The 18,660-nt window shown below is 44.4% G+C and overlaps 1 protein-coding gene across 6 annotated transcripts in view; it reads left to right on the top strand.

The window, feature by feature from the left end:
* Window positions 1-18,660, top strand: part of LAMA2 (laminin subunit alpha 2) — a 3,129,796-nt gene that overhangs the window by 1,710,450 nt on the left and 1,400,686 nt on the right. For all 6 annotated transcript variants that reach the window (XM_085611831.1, XM_085611827.1, XM_085611830.1 and 3 more), the window contains one exon: window positions 13,852-14,063. In XM_085611831.1, coding sequence (XP_085467957.1) covers window positions 13,852-14,063 — 212 coding nt within the window. The remainder of the gene's footprint in view (window positions 1-13,851; window positions 14,064-18,660) is intronic.

Raw genomic sequence — 18,660 nt, 5'->3', positions numbered from 1 at the left:
GGGGTGGGGGGCAGCGGAAGGGCTTCCACTGTCCTCCCCGGTGGGGGGAGCATGATCGGCAGTCTACGCGGGAGGGCCAGCACTTGCGCTGTGGGTGGGTGCTAGGACAGCTGGGAGCCATCCTGAGCATACACCCGCTGTGTCTCAGGACGGCTCCCGGCCGTCCTGAGCACGGAAAGGGTTAAACTGTATATTAAGCCTGTCAAAATATCTAATTTTGACAGGCTTAAACGTTCCTTTAAAATATTAATAAGTCATACTCTAAGGAGGCCTTATTGCCCACAAAGGCAGAGTGCATATATTTAAAAGTAGGATATGTAGAAATTAATGTTGATCATGTCCTGGCCCTAAAAATGAATCACACTAGCAAAACTGGCTGTTGTCAAATGAATCATAGGGTTACTCTGTTACATTCTTTAAATGATAGATTCGAATTGAGAGCAGCTAGAAAAATAATTCTTATAATCATTTGAATTGTAATTTTAAATCCTCTTTATTGATAGGGTCAGATTTTAAATTACTATTTTAGAAATGACACTTAAAAAAGTTGGCCTTTTCCCGCCTACACTTAATGGGAGGTTCCAGCTGCCTGGTGATGGCTCTCCCACATGGAAATATGCATTGGAGTCAGACGGTGAACAAAAGTGCCTTGGTGTAAATGGACTGGGCCATTCTGACAGGATGGCTGTGGGAGGGGGATAGGGTGTGCCCTGCCCTGATTGCACTCCAATGGGACTTTTTCCAGTACACACAAAGAGGCCAGACATCAGCCTTTTGTGTCACTATTCAGACAGGAACCAAACCCAGGGAAGAGGGAAGAACTGACCAGAACCAGTTTGAGGGTTAGAGAAAGGGTTGTCCACCCACCCACAGGCTGAACTGAGCACAAAAGGGGTATTTACAGAACATAAAAGAGAGCATGAATTTGGACTGGGACTGTGACAACAGCAACTCTATGGACAGCTGGAAGAACATGGCCCCTGCTTCACTGATGGACTGAGGACCCTGCCTGCAGCTGTCCCCAGGATTAGTGGTCCTCTCCAGGGCCAGTGATTCCACCCCCCCAACACCTTCTTAGGATCAGCTGGGAGAAGACCTGGACTTCTGAGCCCCAGCCAGAGGAGGGGAACTTCAGGAGCCAGACATAGGAGAAAGCTGGTGCAGGGAGCCAGTGCAGGTAAAGTATAGCCTTTTAAGGCCAGGAAGCCCATTGCAACTGCTCCTGGTGGCTAGCACTAGCCACCAGGACTAAAATGAACCCAAGATCAAGGGCATTGGACCAACAGGGCCTGAGTTATGAGCATTCAAATGTTTGCTATTTTAACATGCCTACACTTGTGCGATGGAGCACGTTGGACTCAGCGCAACCTTTCTAAATTACCCCTGAGGTGGGCCAGTGCCTGGTGGCTAGCGCAGGATTGATTTGATTGACAATGGGGAGCTTTCATGCTTTTAGCCTTCTTTCCTCTGTGTGGATTGTCCTCGTGGTCCCCCATCTCCCGGGGGGCGGGTGGTGACACAAGATAAACCTGATGCCTGAGACCACATCCCCGGGCCCTGACATGAGGAGACATCTAGGGAGTGCCAGTGCACCCCCCTGCCCTCACTATGATAGTGGCTTGCTCCCACATGGAGGGAGTAGGACAGCCCCCTTAGAACCAACACCCTGTCCGCATGGAGCAGGCAGGGAGAATGCCGCTGCCAGCTCCCACGCTGGCAAACAGCAGTGCCAGCCAGGTGAGAAGCCGGTTCGGCAGGTCTGGAAGAGGCTCCACGTGCGTATCTAACTTAAGGTACATATGGGTCTGGGTTTAGACTGGTTACCCCTAAAAAAAAAGAAAACCCAAAGCACGCAGCGTGGAGCTCTTGAAAACAACCGCAGCTGAAGCCACTAAGACATTCATGCTCCATGGAGCGAGCGCACCATAATGCCCTGTGGATCCTTTGTTGTAACACTCTTTGAACTTGTGGTTTCTCCAAAACAGACAGAGGAATCACCAACACTTTTAAGGAAGTGCATGGTGACTTCAGGAGTTCAGCAACACCCCCTTGATTAACTTATTAAACATAAACCTATGTCTCCCATGTTTCAAGAAACGTGACCTGGCTAGACGTTTGAGCATTTTCAAAGTTCTTCGTAGGCTGATGCTTTTGCTCCACAGAATGTGGGTGCAAGGACCCCTAGTGGTTAGTTCTATGGCTGAATTTTATGTGACCTGAAGTGATACAAGACAGATTTAGACATTGTTGATTTTACTTGCTTTATGAACAGTATATTGCTGATAGTTGTTTCTGATGAACATTGAATGCTTTATTGACACTAAATACTGGGTTTAAAAATAAATACTGATTTCAATGCTATAATGGTGGTTTTTAACATGTGTTTATTGGGTTTTTAATGTGGTGACACCTTGACAAACTCAGTAGGCTTGCCTTATATTTTGATGTGGTTATTCCTTGACAAAGCCAAAAGGCTTGCCTTATATTTTGATGTGGTGAACCCTTGACATAGCCAATAGGGGTTCCTTATATATTTATGTGGTCACCTTTGGAAAAGCCAATAGACCTACAATATTAAAAGTAATACTCCTCTTTATTGTGATGTATTATCTCTTATAGGTGGCGGGGGTACTGTGATTTTGTGGGTCATGACCCAGTAGGGGTCAAATGTGATATCACAAGGTTACTAAAGATAATTCCATGTCCCTGATGTGTATATTCATAAATTAATGTGGAGTATTTAGTAGTGTATGTAATAAATGTTCTTTTCGTTTTTCAAAGAAAAAGCACTGACCAGACCATTATGTACTTATTTATTGCGTGCCAACGGTTGGTGATTACTAGCTTACACCACCTCCTCTGAGTAGGCCTTGGGCTGTTCTGCTATGATACCCTGAGAGAGTAAAGTGCTACCAATGTGGTTCTTGGTTCCCAGTAAGGAGATAATTGTGGACCTATTTCTTGTGCAGGACTCATATCCTGCACAACTAATAACCCCTTGTCTTACAGTTCTAAGACTGGTTCAATGTGGTCCGGCCACTTCCTGTACCCAACTCTAGACAGGCCAGTTACAGTCTTTGTCATCAAGTAACAACAGAAAGGAGGGATGAAGATATGAATCATTTAAACAGAGAGACCCAAAAACAGGGCCACAAAAAGTGGACAAGTCTTCACATCCTACGCTCAGCAGCCTTTTGAACTCTACCTCCTTTCTATAGGGTCAGGACCTGACAAAGGCTATTCAAAAACTTCTAATGAAACAGCTATCTTCTGTTGGTGGAGTCCCTTAAGCTTCAGGAAAGTCAGCAATAAATCATACTAATCTGTCAGACTATCCTCAGCCGCTATTTTGTACACCTTACATGTAGGGAAGATACATACTGGAATTAACAGTGCCCCCAGTAATCCATGACACGCACACACTCCTATCTCATCCTACTTCACTCATATAGCATACATATGTGCCTAAACATGTGCACCAAATACAGCGTAGGTAAAAGAATGGACAGACCATTTTAACAAACAACAGCAGGCCAATCACCAGATGTACGAAACAAGTAAAAAGACCTGTGCTGCCACAATAATTGAATGCACTTCCGCCTCTGAAATTAGTTTGAGATGACAATAGTTACGCCCATTATGGTGGGCATTCATGGCATGGCCCTCCTGACTGCAAAGCCTTGCTCTGGGTCTCAATTCATAACTTTTTAATCCTCAGCATAGACATGTGACTGTCTCTTTATATGAGGACAAAGGAAACAATCATTAGCAAACCCAATAAGTCTACTGTTGACTGCAAGACATTTCGCTTTGTATTCTCATGTTTTATGAAAAACGGTATTGCTGTGAGAGAAGCCGAGCACTTGGGAATATAAAAAAGCCCACATTGCCATAGTAGGCTCTGGTATTGAAGGGGACTACTTTTTGAATGGATGTGCCACTTGTTAAAGAGCAGAATGCTGTTACAAACACGGATGTTAGCCAACGGCTTAAGTAGACTGACCTATCGCCCAGGCTCTATGCTTCAGTGGGCAGAAGGAAAGAGTGAATGACACAATAAAAGACCAACAGATGAAGAGGGCTGGCGGAGAGCTCATGCAAGTAAGGTAAGTATATTCTATTTAGCTTTACAGTAAAACCACCTTAAATAAAGGTAAATATACCTGACACATACATCACAGTTTATTTAGGACAGCGGTGCATGCATGAAACATCATTCGAAGTGATTGTTATGTCCGAACAACATTCAATTTAGATTGAGTCCCATATATCACAGAGCGACGTGTGTGTAGATGATAGGCTGACTTAGACTAATTACTCACTCAATACGTTAACACATTTCATGTAGGACCTGCCCATTAGGTAGGCAGTGAAGATTGCTGCTCACAGACAATTTACACAGAGCATTACAGTGGAAAAGAGACTGTGTGGGAGTCTCACCCCACAGCATAGCTCAAAATCACAGGTAAAACCTACTTTGCTCTTTTTCTGAGTTTGGCATTAGGTATCAATGAACTGCCGTCTAAAGCATGTGGAGAGAAAGACGTTTTGAAATCAATACAGTTGCTGTATAAGGCACCATCTGATATTATATGTTTGGGTAATTGAGATGTATCAGCCGCATTTGCTTGTCACAAAGGGTGTGTTGAGGGTTTATGTTTATTTATGATTTACTTTTAGAAGTTAATTATTTAGTGCACACCTAGTCGCAGGTGTGACAAAAGGTTTCAACATTAACCAAAGTACAGTGACATTAGCCACTGACAGCAATCTAGTACAGTAACAATGTCCACAGCTTTAGTAGTATCTAGATTGACAAGTGTAATTTGAAAAGATGTGATCATTTGGCCTTTCAAAATGAAAGCAGATTAGGGGTCAGTCTTAGGTTCTCTGAGAGTTAATTCTAATTTCTTGGAAATGGCAAAGAGGATGCCTTTTTCAGTGTCTTTATGTTTCTTGCTTTTGGCGGTTAGGAAGATAGATTTGGCCCTACTCTACCTCACACCTCCTGAGGGGCATAGTGTGCTTTTCATGTATATGGATGGGGTCGAGATATGACAGTTTGGGCATGATTACGATGTAGGTTTGAAAGTCTCCGACTGCTCATCGGAGGCTTTCCGACCAACATAGTAGGTATACATTCCGACTGCCGAATTATAATGTTGCCGGTTGGAGTGTAAACTGGCCAGGGAAACCAACTGGGTTCCGAAGTGCTCCTTGAGCCTGTCGGCCAGTTGGAAAGGCCACATAATCCCTTTAGGAAGGCATTTCCACCATCAGGATTATGATGGCACTTTCTACCAGAAGTTCCATGTCGGCTTATCCGATAAGAAACTGCTGTCGGAAAGTGTCTTTGGGGGCCCGTAGCAGGGCCACCTTCTCCCCCGGCCATCCAGTTGAGGCTTCACCGTGAGGTGCCTGCCACATGGTGCAGGGATGTGTAAAAACTCCCTTTTCTCAATGTGAGCTTGTACTGTGGGCAGTTTTAATTTACTTGTATGTACCTAGTAAAGTGGCACAGCATATACCCATGGCCTAAAAATTAGACTCTACTAGTGGGCCTGTGGCACTAATTGTACCACCAACATAATAGTCCTTTTAAACATGTCTTAGGCCTGCATGTGCAGTTTAAACTGCCATTCTGACATAGAAAAATAACCCTTTTGTCAGGCCTAGACCTTCCTTTTTAATACATAGAAGTCCCCCCTAGGGTAGACCCCTAACAGCCCATAGGTCAGGGTACAGTGATATAAAATGTTGGGCATGCATTTTTAACTTTTACATGTCCTAGTATTGAAAAACTCTTACCTTCACTTTAAACTACTGCAAGGGCTGCCTCTCCTTTGGGATAACACTGAGTTACCTTATTACATTTATTATTAGATATCGAATTTGGTGTCTATAGAATGGAAATTTTCACAATTCTGAAAATACCACTTTTAGAAAGTTGGCATATTATTGTATGCTGGGTGACGGGACTAATTGTAGTTGGCAGTTTTAGGGGAAACTGGTGTTGGAAGGATTGGCCAGCTCTGATTTGATAAGAGGCTGTCACCTACCCCACTTGCACATCACAGAGACTCACACAGGGGTTCACACTAGTCCTTTGTGCCCCAGACAAGCTGGGGCAAGGGCAGAGTGGAAGGAAATTCCAAACACCTTTGGGGGTGGAAACCTCTAGAAACTTCTCCTTCTTCAAAGCTGGCACCAAGTAATAAATATTGGACCTTCAGACTATATGCTTCCGTAATCCTCTGGACCTGTGGAAGACTCAGAAGGACTACTCTGCCGCTCTGCTTCAAGAAATCCTGCTACTCTGCTGCCCTGCTGTGTGAGGGAAAAGCACAGGATCAGCATCTTGAACCCAGGACTACCAGAGTAAATCCAAGGGCTAGTTGGCTGGCTTCCTGATCAGAACCTCAGAGACAGAAAAGGCTCCAACCACCTTGAACCCTGCACATTGACTCTGCCTGCTGGGAGTCCTGCAACACAAATGGTGCCACTCCAGTCCTGAACCATTGGAAGTGGGCATAAAATTATCTGCCAGCCCAGCGGTGGTCCCTATCGGAGACAATGTGAAGATGCGCAATGCTGATCCCTGTAATGCCTTGCCACACAACTACCAGCCTCATCGGAATCAATGCAAAGCCTTCCTGCTCAACTACAAGCTCCATCAGAACCAATGTAAAGCCACACAAAGCCCAGCCAAACTTTGCAACAAATCTCACCAGACTGAGGCAGAGTGACCCTAGGTCCTGCAAAGTCTAGCCTCACAGTTTCATCAGAACTGATGCGGGTTGACGCAAAGGCTCACAAATCAACGCCATGCAGATCGCGCACCAAGGGCATAAGGTGTTTTGTTCAGTGGACCTAACTTGGTTCCTCTGTCCAGCCCACGCTCCATCGTGGTCAGCCTGAACTCTTGACTTTGTCCTGGTCTGGCAGGACCAGATAAGCACAGTTGGTGAGTTGTGCTTTCTATCACCGTTTTTACATAAATCTTTCAAATTCCATATCTCAGGTTCTACCAATGGGATATTTGTTGGTTCTGTCTTAAATAATTTATTACATTTTACTCTATTATTCAAAATTAGGTTGGGATTTTTCTTGCATTGTGTTTTCACTTTATTGCAGTTCGAAGTGCTGCATAAATACTTTACACATTGCCTCTAAGTTAAGCCTGACTTCTTTTGCGCCAAACTACCAGGGGATTAAGCACAGGTTAATTAGGGGTAGCTTGTGTTTGCCCCTGAGAAGAACTGTGGTTGCTGCTTGAGTAGGGTTTCACCCCCTCAACCAGTAACCCAATTTCCAACAACATGATTCATGCAAAAACAACAAGGTGATGGAAGGAATGAGTATAGTCATCGGAGCCAGTGTCTAATTTGAGCTGGTGGTTTCCATTTCTCGGCACCAGCACTTAATTGTCAACACTGGCACTTTGAACAGCCCATCACAAGGTTGTGATGGTTGTCAAGTTTTGCTATGAGCACCACAGTTTTTTAATAATTCTATGTACATTAAAAATGACTAATACCTGTGTTATACTCTTCCCTATCTCATTTAGCATTGTAGCTTTACACTGTATTAGATTGTATTGTGTTCCATTCCAGGCTTTGTTATTTAGAATGTTGATGGTTGCCTGGATGCTCTGTTACTGGGTTCTCTGTGTTTGAAATGATCTAGAGAGCGGTTGGAGCTGGATGTGTACCGCCGACTCTCCTGTCTGCTGTGTAGCTGTTTCCTAATAAACTCAGCTGAACGCTTCCCCGCCTACGGAATTTGTCACTACAACCTGCCATCCAAATAGCTCGGGTGGCAGAGTTAGACATGTTTAATGTATAATACAAGCCTAACTTGTGGTGGTTATTAGTTGTGTTGATATTGTCTTTGACAGCACTTATAGGGGCAGTGGGTCGTGCATGCGGGAATGACTGGCTGACAAGAGCCCTGGCACTTATTTTCTTTGAAAATTAAGCACTGATCAGAGTCACTGGAGATTGTTCAGGGCCGCATTCCATACTATTGTTTTTTGCCAATGTGTCATTCTAGAAAGAGACACACATTATGAAAATCAGTCTTGGTCCTGCTCCAATAGGAGCTGTCCTGCCTGAAATTTCGGGCCAGGCCTTCTCCAGATGGGGACACAGGCAACCCCAGACCCATTTAGACCTACTTAGGTTTTGTCAGTGAGATAGAGATTTACTCCTATGGCACAGTGACTACAGGGCCTACATCTGAGCATACACAATGCAATTAAGGCATCTACTGCAAAAACAAAAAGGTAATGGAAGGAAAAATTGAATTGATACCAGATACTTGCTCTTGCTCAGGGTTACAGTCTAGACCATTGTTTTTGCCTACTGTGCCACTCTATGAAAACAAGCAAGACTGATATGTGGGAATAAATCAAAGCACTTTTCTGTAGGAAAAACAATAAAATAATCCCTATGTATAGATACTCAGTCCCAAGACTTATTTCTTTATATTTTTAAGCACTCACGAACCACCCCAAATGGACTTTCAGAATGATTCTTGATCTTTTTAAAGAGATATAAAGGCAAAAGACATATACAACAAAACGATCATCAATAATTCATGATTCCTTGTTAGCCATACATTCATTTATCGGTTGCTAAAAACACAAAAATGAATGAGCAATCCGTATGAGAGGTAGTCCAGTACACACCGGTGAGGATTACTTTTAACCTCTGCACAGTCCAAAGTGTGTATCCGGGTGTATGAATTGGACTCCGCCAATTCGTGGAGTCAGCTTGTTTCGGCCCACTAAGTCAGGCTTCATCAGGACATAGGCAAAAGGAAAGCGCAACAGTATGAAAAACACTGATTAGTGGCAACCAGAGTGATAAAACGCCTATCACGGCGAGGGAAAAGCCTCTGTCACCTCTGCCGCACTCGGCGTTCCCCAAACAAACTTTTTGACAGTAGAAAATTGAAGAATTACTCCCTCCATAGGCACACGCTCAAGGCGGGGGAATGAAAAGGAAGCTGCGGGCGATGATTTGAATTAAAGAAGCGCGTTCGGCGCTTCTGCTACAAGTGATTAAATCATTGTGCCACTCTAGACACCCCATGGTTCATTGCAACTGGTGTTCTCAGTCAAATGTTTCAGAGGCACTTATCAGTCTTGAAGAGAACAGCAATACAGTGTCATTCTGACAAAGCTGTGGCAGCTCCAACTGAGTTATAGGAGCTGCTCTGGTGAAAGACTGTATAATAAGGCACATTCCATTTACATTATCAAGAAGAAAAGTATAGTCAGAAATACCACAAGTTGGTTTTCTGTCTTTTGTTAGGCATTCAGTTCACTATGGACAATGATATGTTATCTTGATTTAGAAGAGCTCAAAGTCCTAATCCTACTAGAACTATCTGTTGCAAAAAAAAAAAAGTTGTCATGAAATTCTTTAAGACAGCTTTAGAAGTAAACTGGTGAGCTCAGGATGTTATTTCTTATTCTTCTTGTTGAAACAGCATCATCCGATCAAGCCCATCCATGTCATCAGCTGTAGCATCCTTCATGTATCTACAATATTGTTCAAGCTTTCAGCATCAACATGTGACCATCAGACTTCAATTGCAATTTAAACTGTATGCAGATAAACAATGTAGATGCCCACATATTTCTGGGGAATCAAGAACATTGGCTGAGATTTCGTCCAGATTAATTCACATTCAAATCTAAATGAAAGACAGTAACCTTTGTCTGAATACACCACAACAGAAATTTGGGTAACCAGAGCACTTTAACAGCAGGGCCCAATTCCAGTCCTTTAGCCTCAGAAATTTTTAACTCCGACCCTGCTAAGAAAGTGGAGAACTTGTGACGTAGATTAATCTGTACCTTTTTCCCTCACACCAATGAATGACGTTCAAATAATTGTTAACAGTCTGCAGAGATTTTGAGGGAAGAGAGCGGTCTGGGAGGCCTTTCACAGCTGTTTTCTCATTGCTTTCAGAGCTGTACCCGAAGACTGAGGAATTCTTAACTAGATGTCCGAGCCAATTTCTATTTACAATAAACAAGAGATGAAAAATGATCAAAGATCTGCTGCCTCAAATCGTGAATGTCCTGGATCTGCCCACAAAAGAGCTACCCACTTATCAGTCTTTCAAGCTGAGCTTGTGCTTCCTAAAAGGAAGTTAGAGTATCAGCCATAGACCTAACAATAACATGACTTTTTTTGGAAAAGCACCGAGGAAGAGGTCGAACCGGCAAATCTTACCTTTGCCTACAGTGTGAAACATTCATGCACCATTCTGGCCTTCAGAAAATTAGTAAAGATTAATCTTTTCAAGGAGGTATTAAATGTCCACCGCTTACTCTTCAAGATGGAACCGAACCCTATCAATCATGTAGAGTTTCTAGTATTGTGGAGGTGCTCCTGGTACCTAAATTCTTAGCATCTGATCAGTCGACAAAGTCCTGTGAAATGGTTTCATAGTGACAGGTCAATACTTTACTATAACATTACATCCCACTGCTGGGGGCTATGCCACTTGCTGCCCTGATCTGAATTATAGTGCTAAGCCGCAGGTAAGGGTCTTCAACGAGGAAGAGGGCCTTCAACACCATGTATAGCCTGAGGCAAAAGGGCTACAATGCTTTTGGGGCATTCCACCCACTGAAAGTAGAACGTTCTACATTGAAAAGGGAGAAACAGAACGAGTAACATTGGAATGTTGAATCCGGAGACCTATATCAGCAAATATTTGCCAGGAAACCCTTCATTGAGCTCTCAACATTCTAAGTTTCTAATAAGCCATTAAATGAGCAACAATGTTGCTTGTTTGTAGAGGCAGAAAATGATAAGTAGCCGCAACCTTTGCACTCCCGCTCGGACCACTGCTTTCCTGAGGGACTCGTAGTTTCAGCAGTCCCTGCGCCCCTCGGTGCCATTACACATCGCGCATAAAGTGCGCCAGGAGTCCTGCAGCACCCACGCGGGGACGCTCCCAGGCAAATTCCAGGCCAGGGGAAAAGCCTGGGACAAGGGCGGACCCGTTCATGCCCGTCTCAGCCCGGAGGAGACTGTGCTGGGCCACCCTCTAACATCTGGATCCTGGGAAAGACGAGGTATTTGTCCTGGAGGTACTGTGCCACTCTTACTCTTCTTCACTAATTCTTTTAGACATCCTAAGCTATATTTTTAAATGCAAGGGCCGAAGCGAACACCCGGGGTGTGGATTAGCTGGAACACTTGATGCCTTCCTAATGAGGGCTGAGTCTGTTCTTAGCAAAGAGATTGAGTTAACGAAGCGCCGGCACTCTCTGGACTCCCTGATTTTGCAGAAGCGCTCCTCCCTTGGCAGCCACATCACGGACACCATCCCTTTAATTCCCCCCCAAACCTCACCTGTAGTACACTTGGCATCAGCTCTGCATGTGTCTTCTCCCCTAAATACATCTAATAGTCCCAACATAGGGGACAGGCCGCAAAATCTCAGTCAGATGATAATAGTGTGCCTTCAGTCAAAAGAAGAAGGGTGGCAGATTGCAAAAACAAAAGCCTTAGAAAGGGACTCAATCTGGTAAAATAAGAGGGAATCCAGAACCGGAATTTGGGCTAATCTCTACTCTGAAGACTATCGATCCTGCCACGTTGTCTTCCCAGGCGAATGGCAAGGACTTTTGGAAAAGAATCGAGACTTTGATCACTGTGCTCCTGAACCCTCTCCAGCTCAAATTAAGCCAAATCGAAGAGAGACTTTCAACCATTGAGGGTGTGGGCACATCTAATCACTCCCTTTTCCAATGCACGCATTGAAATAGGGCCACTAGTTCATTCGAAGGTGGGGGCTTGTCCTATAGCAACTAACACAGTGGGGGGGCTACTTATCTCACCCCACCAACGAAACAATATCGTACTGCCCGACCTCTCGGCCATAACCCCCCTGGACAACCCACTGAGCATTCTGCAAACTTGAGGGATCCTATAAATATTTCTCACTTACATCCCACCAGTACCACTAATAGGACGTTAACCTACTTGCAGACAATAAGATCGGGGTGGAAACGATGACACTCTAAGGCAGCAAACTAACATACAGAGGCAGGCGCCCACCGCACACCAGTCTCTGCACCTCCCACCGGCTGCTACCTCCCTTGTAATGGTCCTGGGCAATGTACCAAATTTGAGGGAGGGACAGGTTGAAACAACAACTCAACCAATGGACAAATCCCTCCATTGTTTGACTTGTTATACAACCGGTACTGGCAGGGGGGCGCTCGAGTGGCTAGCCAAATCATTGTGGCTAGGAGGGTGGGGTGGATGGGTTTATCCCCGAAATCAATGAAGGGTGATTGTGTTGTAATACGTTTTAGAAACTCTTATGTACCGAGATCTCCTAGCCCAACTACATAGAGCTCCACCTAAGGGCACACAAATCATAGCATTACCCCTTGAGCACTTCTATAGCCCCCTCCCATCTGTGGCCTTAGAACCTCTACCCTATTTAAGGGAGGACTCATTGAGGCCTTATATTGTGGGAAATCCGGGATTACTCCTGGAGAATAAATTTGTCCCACTTTCTGGTTTGGAACTCTACGACTGACTACACCCACAGGTCAATGAGGGGTCTATTATAGTGAGCACTCTACCGCTCGATACCCAAGTACCCATTAAAAATAATGAGGTTAGAAAGGGGCAAGCTAACATACTTAAAGTAACATCTTGGAACGTAGTGGGTATTATAAATAAACTGGGCGATGATCATTGGCTAAAACACTGGCAGAAACAAGACATCTTTACAAGAGACATGGGCAACGGAATCTATTTACGTAAATGGATATCGCTCCTTTCAGACAAGGGCAACCCCGTCAGCCTCATGGAGGGCCAAAGGGGGCCTTTTAACCCTGATCCCCAATACATTGGTATTGAAAGCCAAGAACTTTGATGAGAAGGAAATGTGGTGTTGCTGTGTTTGAGGTGTGGCGCATTTGGATAGTGCATCTTTTATATTATCAGGATACAATTGACAGTAAAACATTACTTATTTCTAACTCCACACAGCACATGCTCCATTATTACACCTTGCTTGCATTCCCCCTCAAGCGCAACTGATGAAGGACTCTATGTTATAATTAGAATTATTCTCCATCTTGCTAGACTGCCTAATCTGCTAGAAAGAATGGAATTCAGCATCAACGCTTCTTAGTCGAGAACAGTTTCGAGTGACAAAGCTTTGTTGGAAATGCATATCAGCATTGTTACTGGGCACCAAAAACAAGCTGCTATGCTTAGGCATTTTATATAGACAGGGGTTCAAGGCAAACACATCAGTTCAGTGCCTGTGCCAGTTCATTTTCTACGAAATGTTGGTCTTTGTAGTTGTCTTTGCAGTGACATGATTGTTCTCCTACCATGTACCATCTCTTCAGCTAAAAAAATGTAACCTCTAGTGCTTCTGGAAGATTGTCTTTGTAGTTTTCTTTGTAGTGACATGATTGTTCTCCTACCATGTACCATCTCTTCAGCTAAAAAAATGTAACCTCTAGTGCTTCTGGAAGATTGTCTTTGTATTTTTCTTTGTAGTGACATGGTTGTTCTTCTACCATGTACCATCTCTTCAACTAAACAAATGTAATGTCTAGTGCTTCTGCAAGAATGTCTAATCTTCTCAGCAATGCAGTGACAAAAAAGCAAATAACAAGTATCAAAGGTTTCAAATTCAAATCATATTTTTGATCCTGCTGAGCAACAGTTTTCTGAAACTGGGTTGCCAACAGTAAACTGGAAGTGGGGAGGCACTGGCTATTTCGCCAGGTAATTAGATAAATGAAAGAGATGTTCTGGTTGGCTGCCTAACTGACTGGACGTTTTCCCTTAGGTGTGCGGAAGGCTATTTTGGACAACCCACAGTACCAGGTGGATCATGCCAGAAGTGCCCCTGCAACGAAAATCTTGACCTCTCTGTCTCTGGGTGTTGTGACAATGTTACTGGAGCCTGCAAGACATGTCGACCAGGTGTGTCCGGCCAACATTGCAACCTGTGTGCCGACGGCTTTCATGGAGATGCTCTCAGTGCTAGGAATTGCATCGGTAAGCATGAAGCAATACTGGTTAATTTTCCCACTAATTGAACTCAAATGTTTGGGCACGTCTTGCACTGTTTTATGAACCTGTCAGTGATGGGGCACGTGTGTTTGGTGCTCCAGTCAAAATTGTGCATTCTTATCGCCTAACAAAAAGGTTGTTTTCATGCAACTTTATTTAGGTGGCACCATGCAGTATCAGCACACTGCATAGTCTACCAACCAACTTGAATTTAAATACAACAGATTGATCATGTTGGTCAAATGTGCCAGCAATGTTCATGCATCATTTGGTTACAAGCTGTACCCAAATATGTGGATTATTTTCTTTACCATTGCACCACACATGCATTATCCTATCTGGTGCTCTTTGTGCCCTCATTTAAGGTTTCCCCATCTTATCCATATTTGTTCTCAAGCTAACATATATTTCTGAACGAGTTGCACGCAGGGGTGGAAAAAGGGGTGGGGTGATTGTATCTTATATTCATATTATCTTTATGCAATTATAAGTAGTTAGTAGGTACTCCAAACAGTTATTTTACATTGCAATTAAAAAAGAAAAAAGTTATTATAAATATTAAGGGATTATGGAACTCAGATGTTCCATAGTGGATCCATCCAAGAAGATAAGGTGGATGGTTTATGAGTTTGGCAATGTGCATTGTAAAATTGTTTTGCAGATTTGTTTTTTTGAGATTTGTTCAATATTAATGTTGACATCTGAGATATTTTTGCTCAGTCTTGGGGAACTTAGGAGGTTGTATTTTGGAATAAGGCATGCCTTTATCATGCCCTTATGCACTCGGTGGTCTTCACAACGAATGCGTCTTTACCACGCATCGTTTACCATGCATATTGTTACAACTACATATCTTAGGGAAAGTGCAGGACTTTGGAGCAGTATAATTTACTATTGAAACACCAGTCTACGCAACAGTAGGGAAAGCTTTGGACTTTCAAGTCCAACACCACTTTCTCTAAGGCAAGTCGTTGTAACGAAATGCGTGGTAAAGGAATGCGTGGTAAAGACGTATTCGTTGTAATGCCTGCATTGTAACGGCAGCACATGGTTCACACCATTTTGCAAATGCTGTTTTCCCATTTAGAGGTTACTGGACATTATCAACGATATGAACTGTTCTATTTCATTGTTGCAACAGTGCTACAGATTCTATTGTGGTCTACGGAACTTGGCCCTTTTTGCACGGGCACTCCCAGATGTTTGCATCATGCTGCTGACCCTATTTGTGCTGTCAGTAGGTTTCTATACACTTTTTGCTAGCTAACCATTGGTAAAGTGCATGTGCTGTCTCCCTAAAACATGGTACAATTGGCATACACCTGATTGGTACATTTAATGTAGGTATTGTAAAAGTACCTAACACATTTGCAATTATTGACGTCGTCCTGTAAAAGCAACCTCCCCCAGTGCTGCTGAAATGCGCATTTTGCTTTGTTAGCAGCACGGGCCTCCAGAAAAACTGAGAAGTCTGTGATTTTGTTTGTGTACATTCCGGTTGATTGGGCAACAAAGTGCAGCATCGCTTTTTGTCACTGTTGGTGCTATTGGAACAGCACACTTGCACCCCTATCCACCACTCACCCCTGCAAACTGCTCTCATGCATTCCATGGCAGTACATCAGGCTCCACCCATACCAGTGATCTTTCACATTGTGAATGTGAATAGGTTGATGCATTGCTTCAAATGGAAGAAGGCATTAGACGTCCCTGTAAAAATCCAGACTTAGGGCCTTATTGAGACGTTTGTGGAAGGGTTACCCCATCACAATGGTGATGGATATCCCGTCTGCCGAAATAAAAATCCCATTATATTCTATGGGATTTATATTTCGGCAGCAGGATATCCATCAACATTGTGACGGAGTAACCCGTCTGCCAAGGTATAAATCAGGCCCATAGTCTGTATACAAGAAATGCGCCTCTAATTTTTAGAATCCGTGAAACTGAGGAGCGATTGTGTGGGATCAGTTGTGAGCAGCAGCAGCACATGGATGTGCCTTTGTACAAAAACGTTGCTTGACCAATTATACAAAAATAAAAGCAGTGGAACCAACCCCATTAGGTATTTGCTTCCTCACAAGACTCTGTGAACCTTGACTGCTGCTGACGTGTGACACACGTTTTCCAAATTAAAGACACTTAAAGCAACATTAGTAGTGCTGCTCTTTTCACTCTGGTCTAGATTACTAACCGAATTAGACCAGGTTTGTGTGATTACCTATGGTGATTGGAACTTGATGATTGAAACCTCTCCTGTTAGAAACGGGATTTCTGGTTGGCGAGGGCTTGCGCCTAAGCCAGGCAGTAACCACCACTCTAGTCAGGGCAAGGGAGTTACCCACTGATGATAACCCCTGCTCACCCCCTTGGTAGCTTGGCACGAGCAGTCAGGCTTTTCCCAGAGGTAATGTGTAAAGCGTTTGCGAAACACACACACAGCAGCAACACACTAGGCACACCACAAAAGGAACTCCACACAAGGTTATATATAACAAGCATTGGCACAGCCAATAGGTCTCGCTTTTGGGACCTTATAAGTATTTAGTTATGTAGCACAATGTCCTTGGGGCAACAACATTAACTGTTGCATGGTTAAACACTTATACGGTCCCAAAGCGAGACCTATTGGCTATGCCAATGCTTGTGTTTTTTGTAGTGCGTGGGACAGACTTGTTTATGGCTCATATGCGGCTGGGTAACGTCATCCATAGCAGTGTTGCCTCTTCCGGTGCAGCTGGGGTAGAACGACGAAGTAGGAGGAAATAAAGACAAGTGCCCTGAACCTCCCACCTTATTCTGGAGGGTTGGCATGTAGGATCCCTGCCATATTGGTAGGAGCCCTCAGTCAATTTCTTACGGAAAAGTACATGTCCAATTGCGGCGTTTATTTTTTATTTAATAAAATGATTACACCAATGTTGTGCACAGGTTTAAAGAGGCTCCTCCCTAGTGTCACTAAATAAACAAATGTGCTTGCTTTGCCGTACACACTAAGGGGTCCAGTGCAGAAGGGTGGATGTGCAGATGGAAGTTAGTTAATTATCATCACTAAACGAACTCGACGTTCAAAACTTGACGTTTAAAAACGCAGGCAGAAAGCAACAATTAAAAAGAAGACCGGGTGAAAGTGCAGATGGAGGTCCGCGACGGGCAGAAAACAATTTCTAAAAAAGAGTTCTCCTGAAGGACCGAGCAGGAACGTGAGCGTAAGTACACTGTGTTTGCCCGGTGCGCCTACTCAGACTTAAACGGAAGTGAGGCATGGCTGAGCAAACGAATTTGGAGGCAGTCAAGAAGAGCGGCATTGAAGTGAACCGATGGCAGGCAGGGGCTGGGTAAAAGTCATTTTGTATTGAATGCAACAGGTCTTGTGGGCACTGAAGCTCGACCTGTGAAATAGCAGCAGGGAAGGGGGCGGAGAGGAGGCTTTGAGGGAGAGCGACGTAAAGCCATATGGCTGCTTTGAGCACGTGCACGCCTCGTGCACTGTAGCTCTATGCCAGCGGTAGCACTTTGAAAAGTCCCTTACAAAATGTCTCTCCGAGCCAGCGCATGCGCTGGGCTCAGCGAGACCTAAAAATAGCCTTTGTATTATCCAAAAACATTAGAATAGTAATCAGACAATATACACTGTGCCAACTGGCACTAGGCAATATTTACAGGGGATTATACACACATGATAGGGCCAATTGGGCCACTGTCAGAACCATCATAAAGCACAAATAGTAAATGTAGAACACAACCAGTAATTACTGGTAAAATACTGTACTCAACATTATTTCCTGCAACCTAAATCATATTATGCAATCAGCATCACATTAGGCATAAAACACATCTTGCAATAAACCTCACAATCAAAAACACAGTATGCAATACCCTCATAAGCACAAATCCCATTAGGGCATACATCAGGGTCATTTATCATAGGCACCACATAAATCACATTAGAGCCTGGTGCCCTGCCAACCTAACACTGACCCCCTGGCAAACTGGCCTTCTCAGAGGGCTCAAATGCCCTACGTCCCTAATGTCAGGGCTGGCTGCCACTGCAGCAGAATCAAAAGTGTGCAATTGTACTGGCACCACTGTGCCACCTGAGCCCCACTCTGGGACTCTCTAACAACAAAAGTGCCCCCTTGGTGCAGCTGCCCACTACGGCAGGGCAGCTGCGCAGGAAAAACGGTGTGGGGCTCTGGAGCCCCGCTCTGGGGCTCTCTTAACAAAATTGCGCCCAACGTTGGAGTGGCCCGCTCTCTTGCGGGTCCGCTCAGAAAATAGGCACTGACAATGTGCCAACATGAAGCCCCACTCACCGGGCTCTCTGTCTTCTTTCGTGGCTGGGACCGGCACAGACAATGTGCCACGGCAGGTCCCACACTCTGTTGTTCTCCCTCTACAGTGCAGGGCTCTTCTCAGCTCCCAGATCTCCGGACTCCACGGGTCTCCTGGGGCACCGGAATAGCTAGACGGAGGCGGGTAGGCTCCCGCGCTCCTTCCGGGACAAGCTCCGCCCCGGACCAGGCAACCTCTGCCTGACATCCGGGTCGTGTTCCCGGTGCGTCGCCGTCTTCCTCCAGCA

The sequence above is a fragment of the Triturus cristatus genome, chromosome 6 (assembly GCF_964204655.1).
Source record: "Triturus cristatus chromosome 6, aTriCri1.1, whole genome shotgun sequence".
NCBI classification, from domain to species: Eukaryota; Metazoa; Chordata; class Amphibia; order Caudata; family Salamandridae; genus Triturus; species Triturus cristatus.
This window is presented reverse-complemented; position numbering and strand designations above follow the sequence as displayed.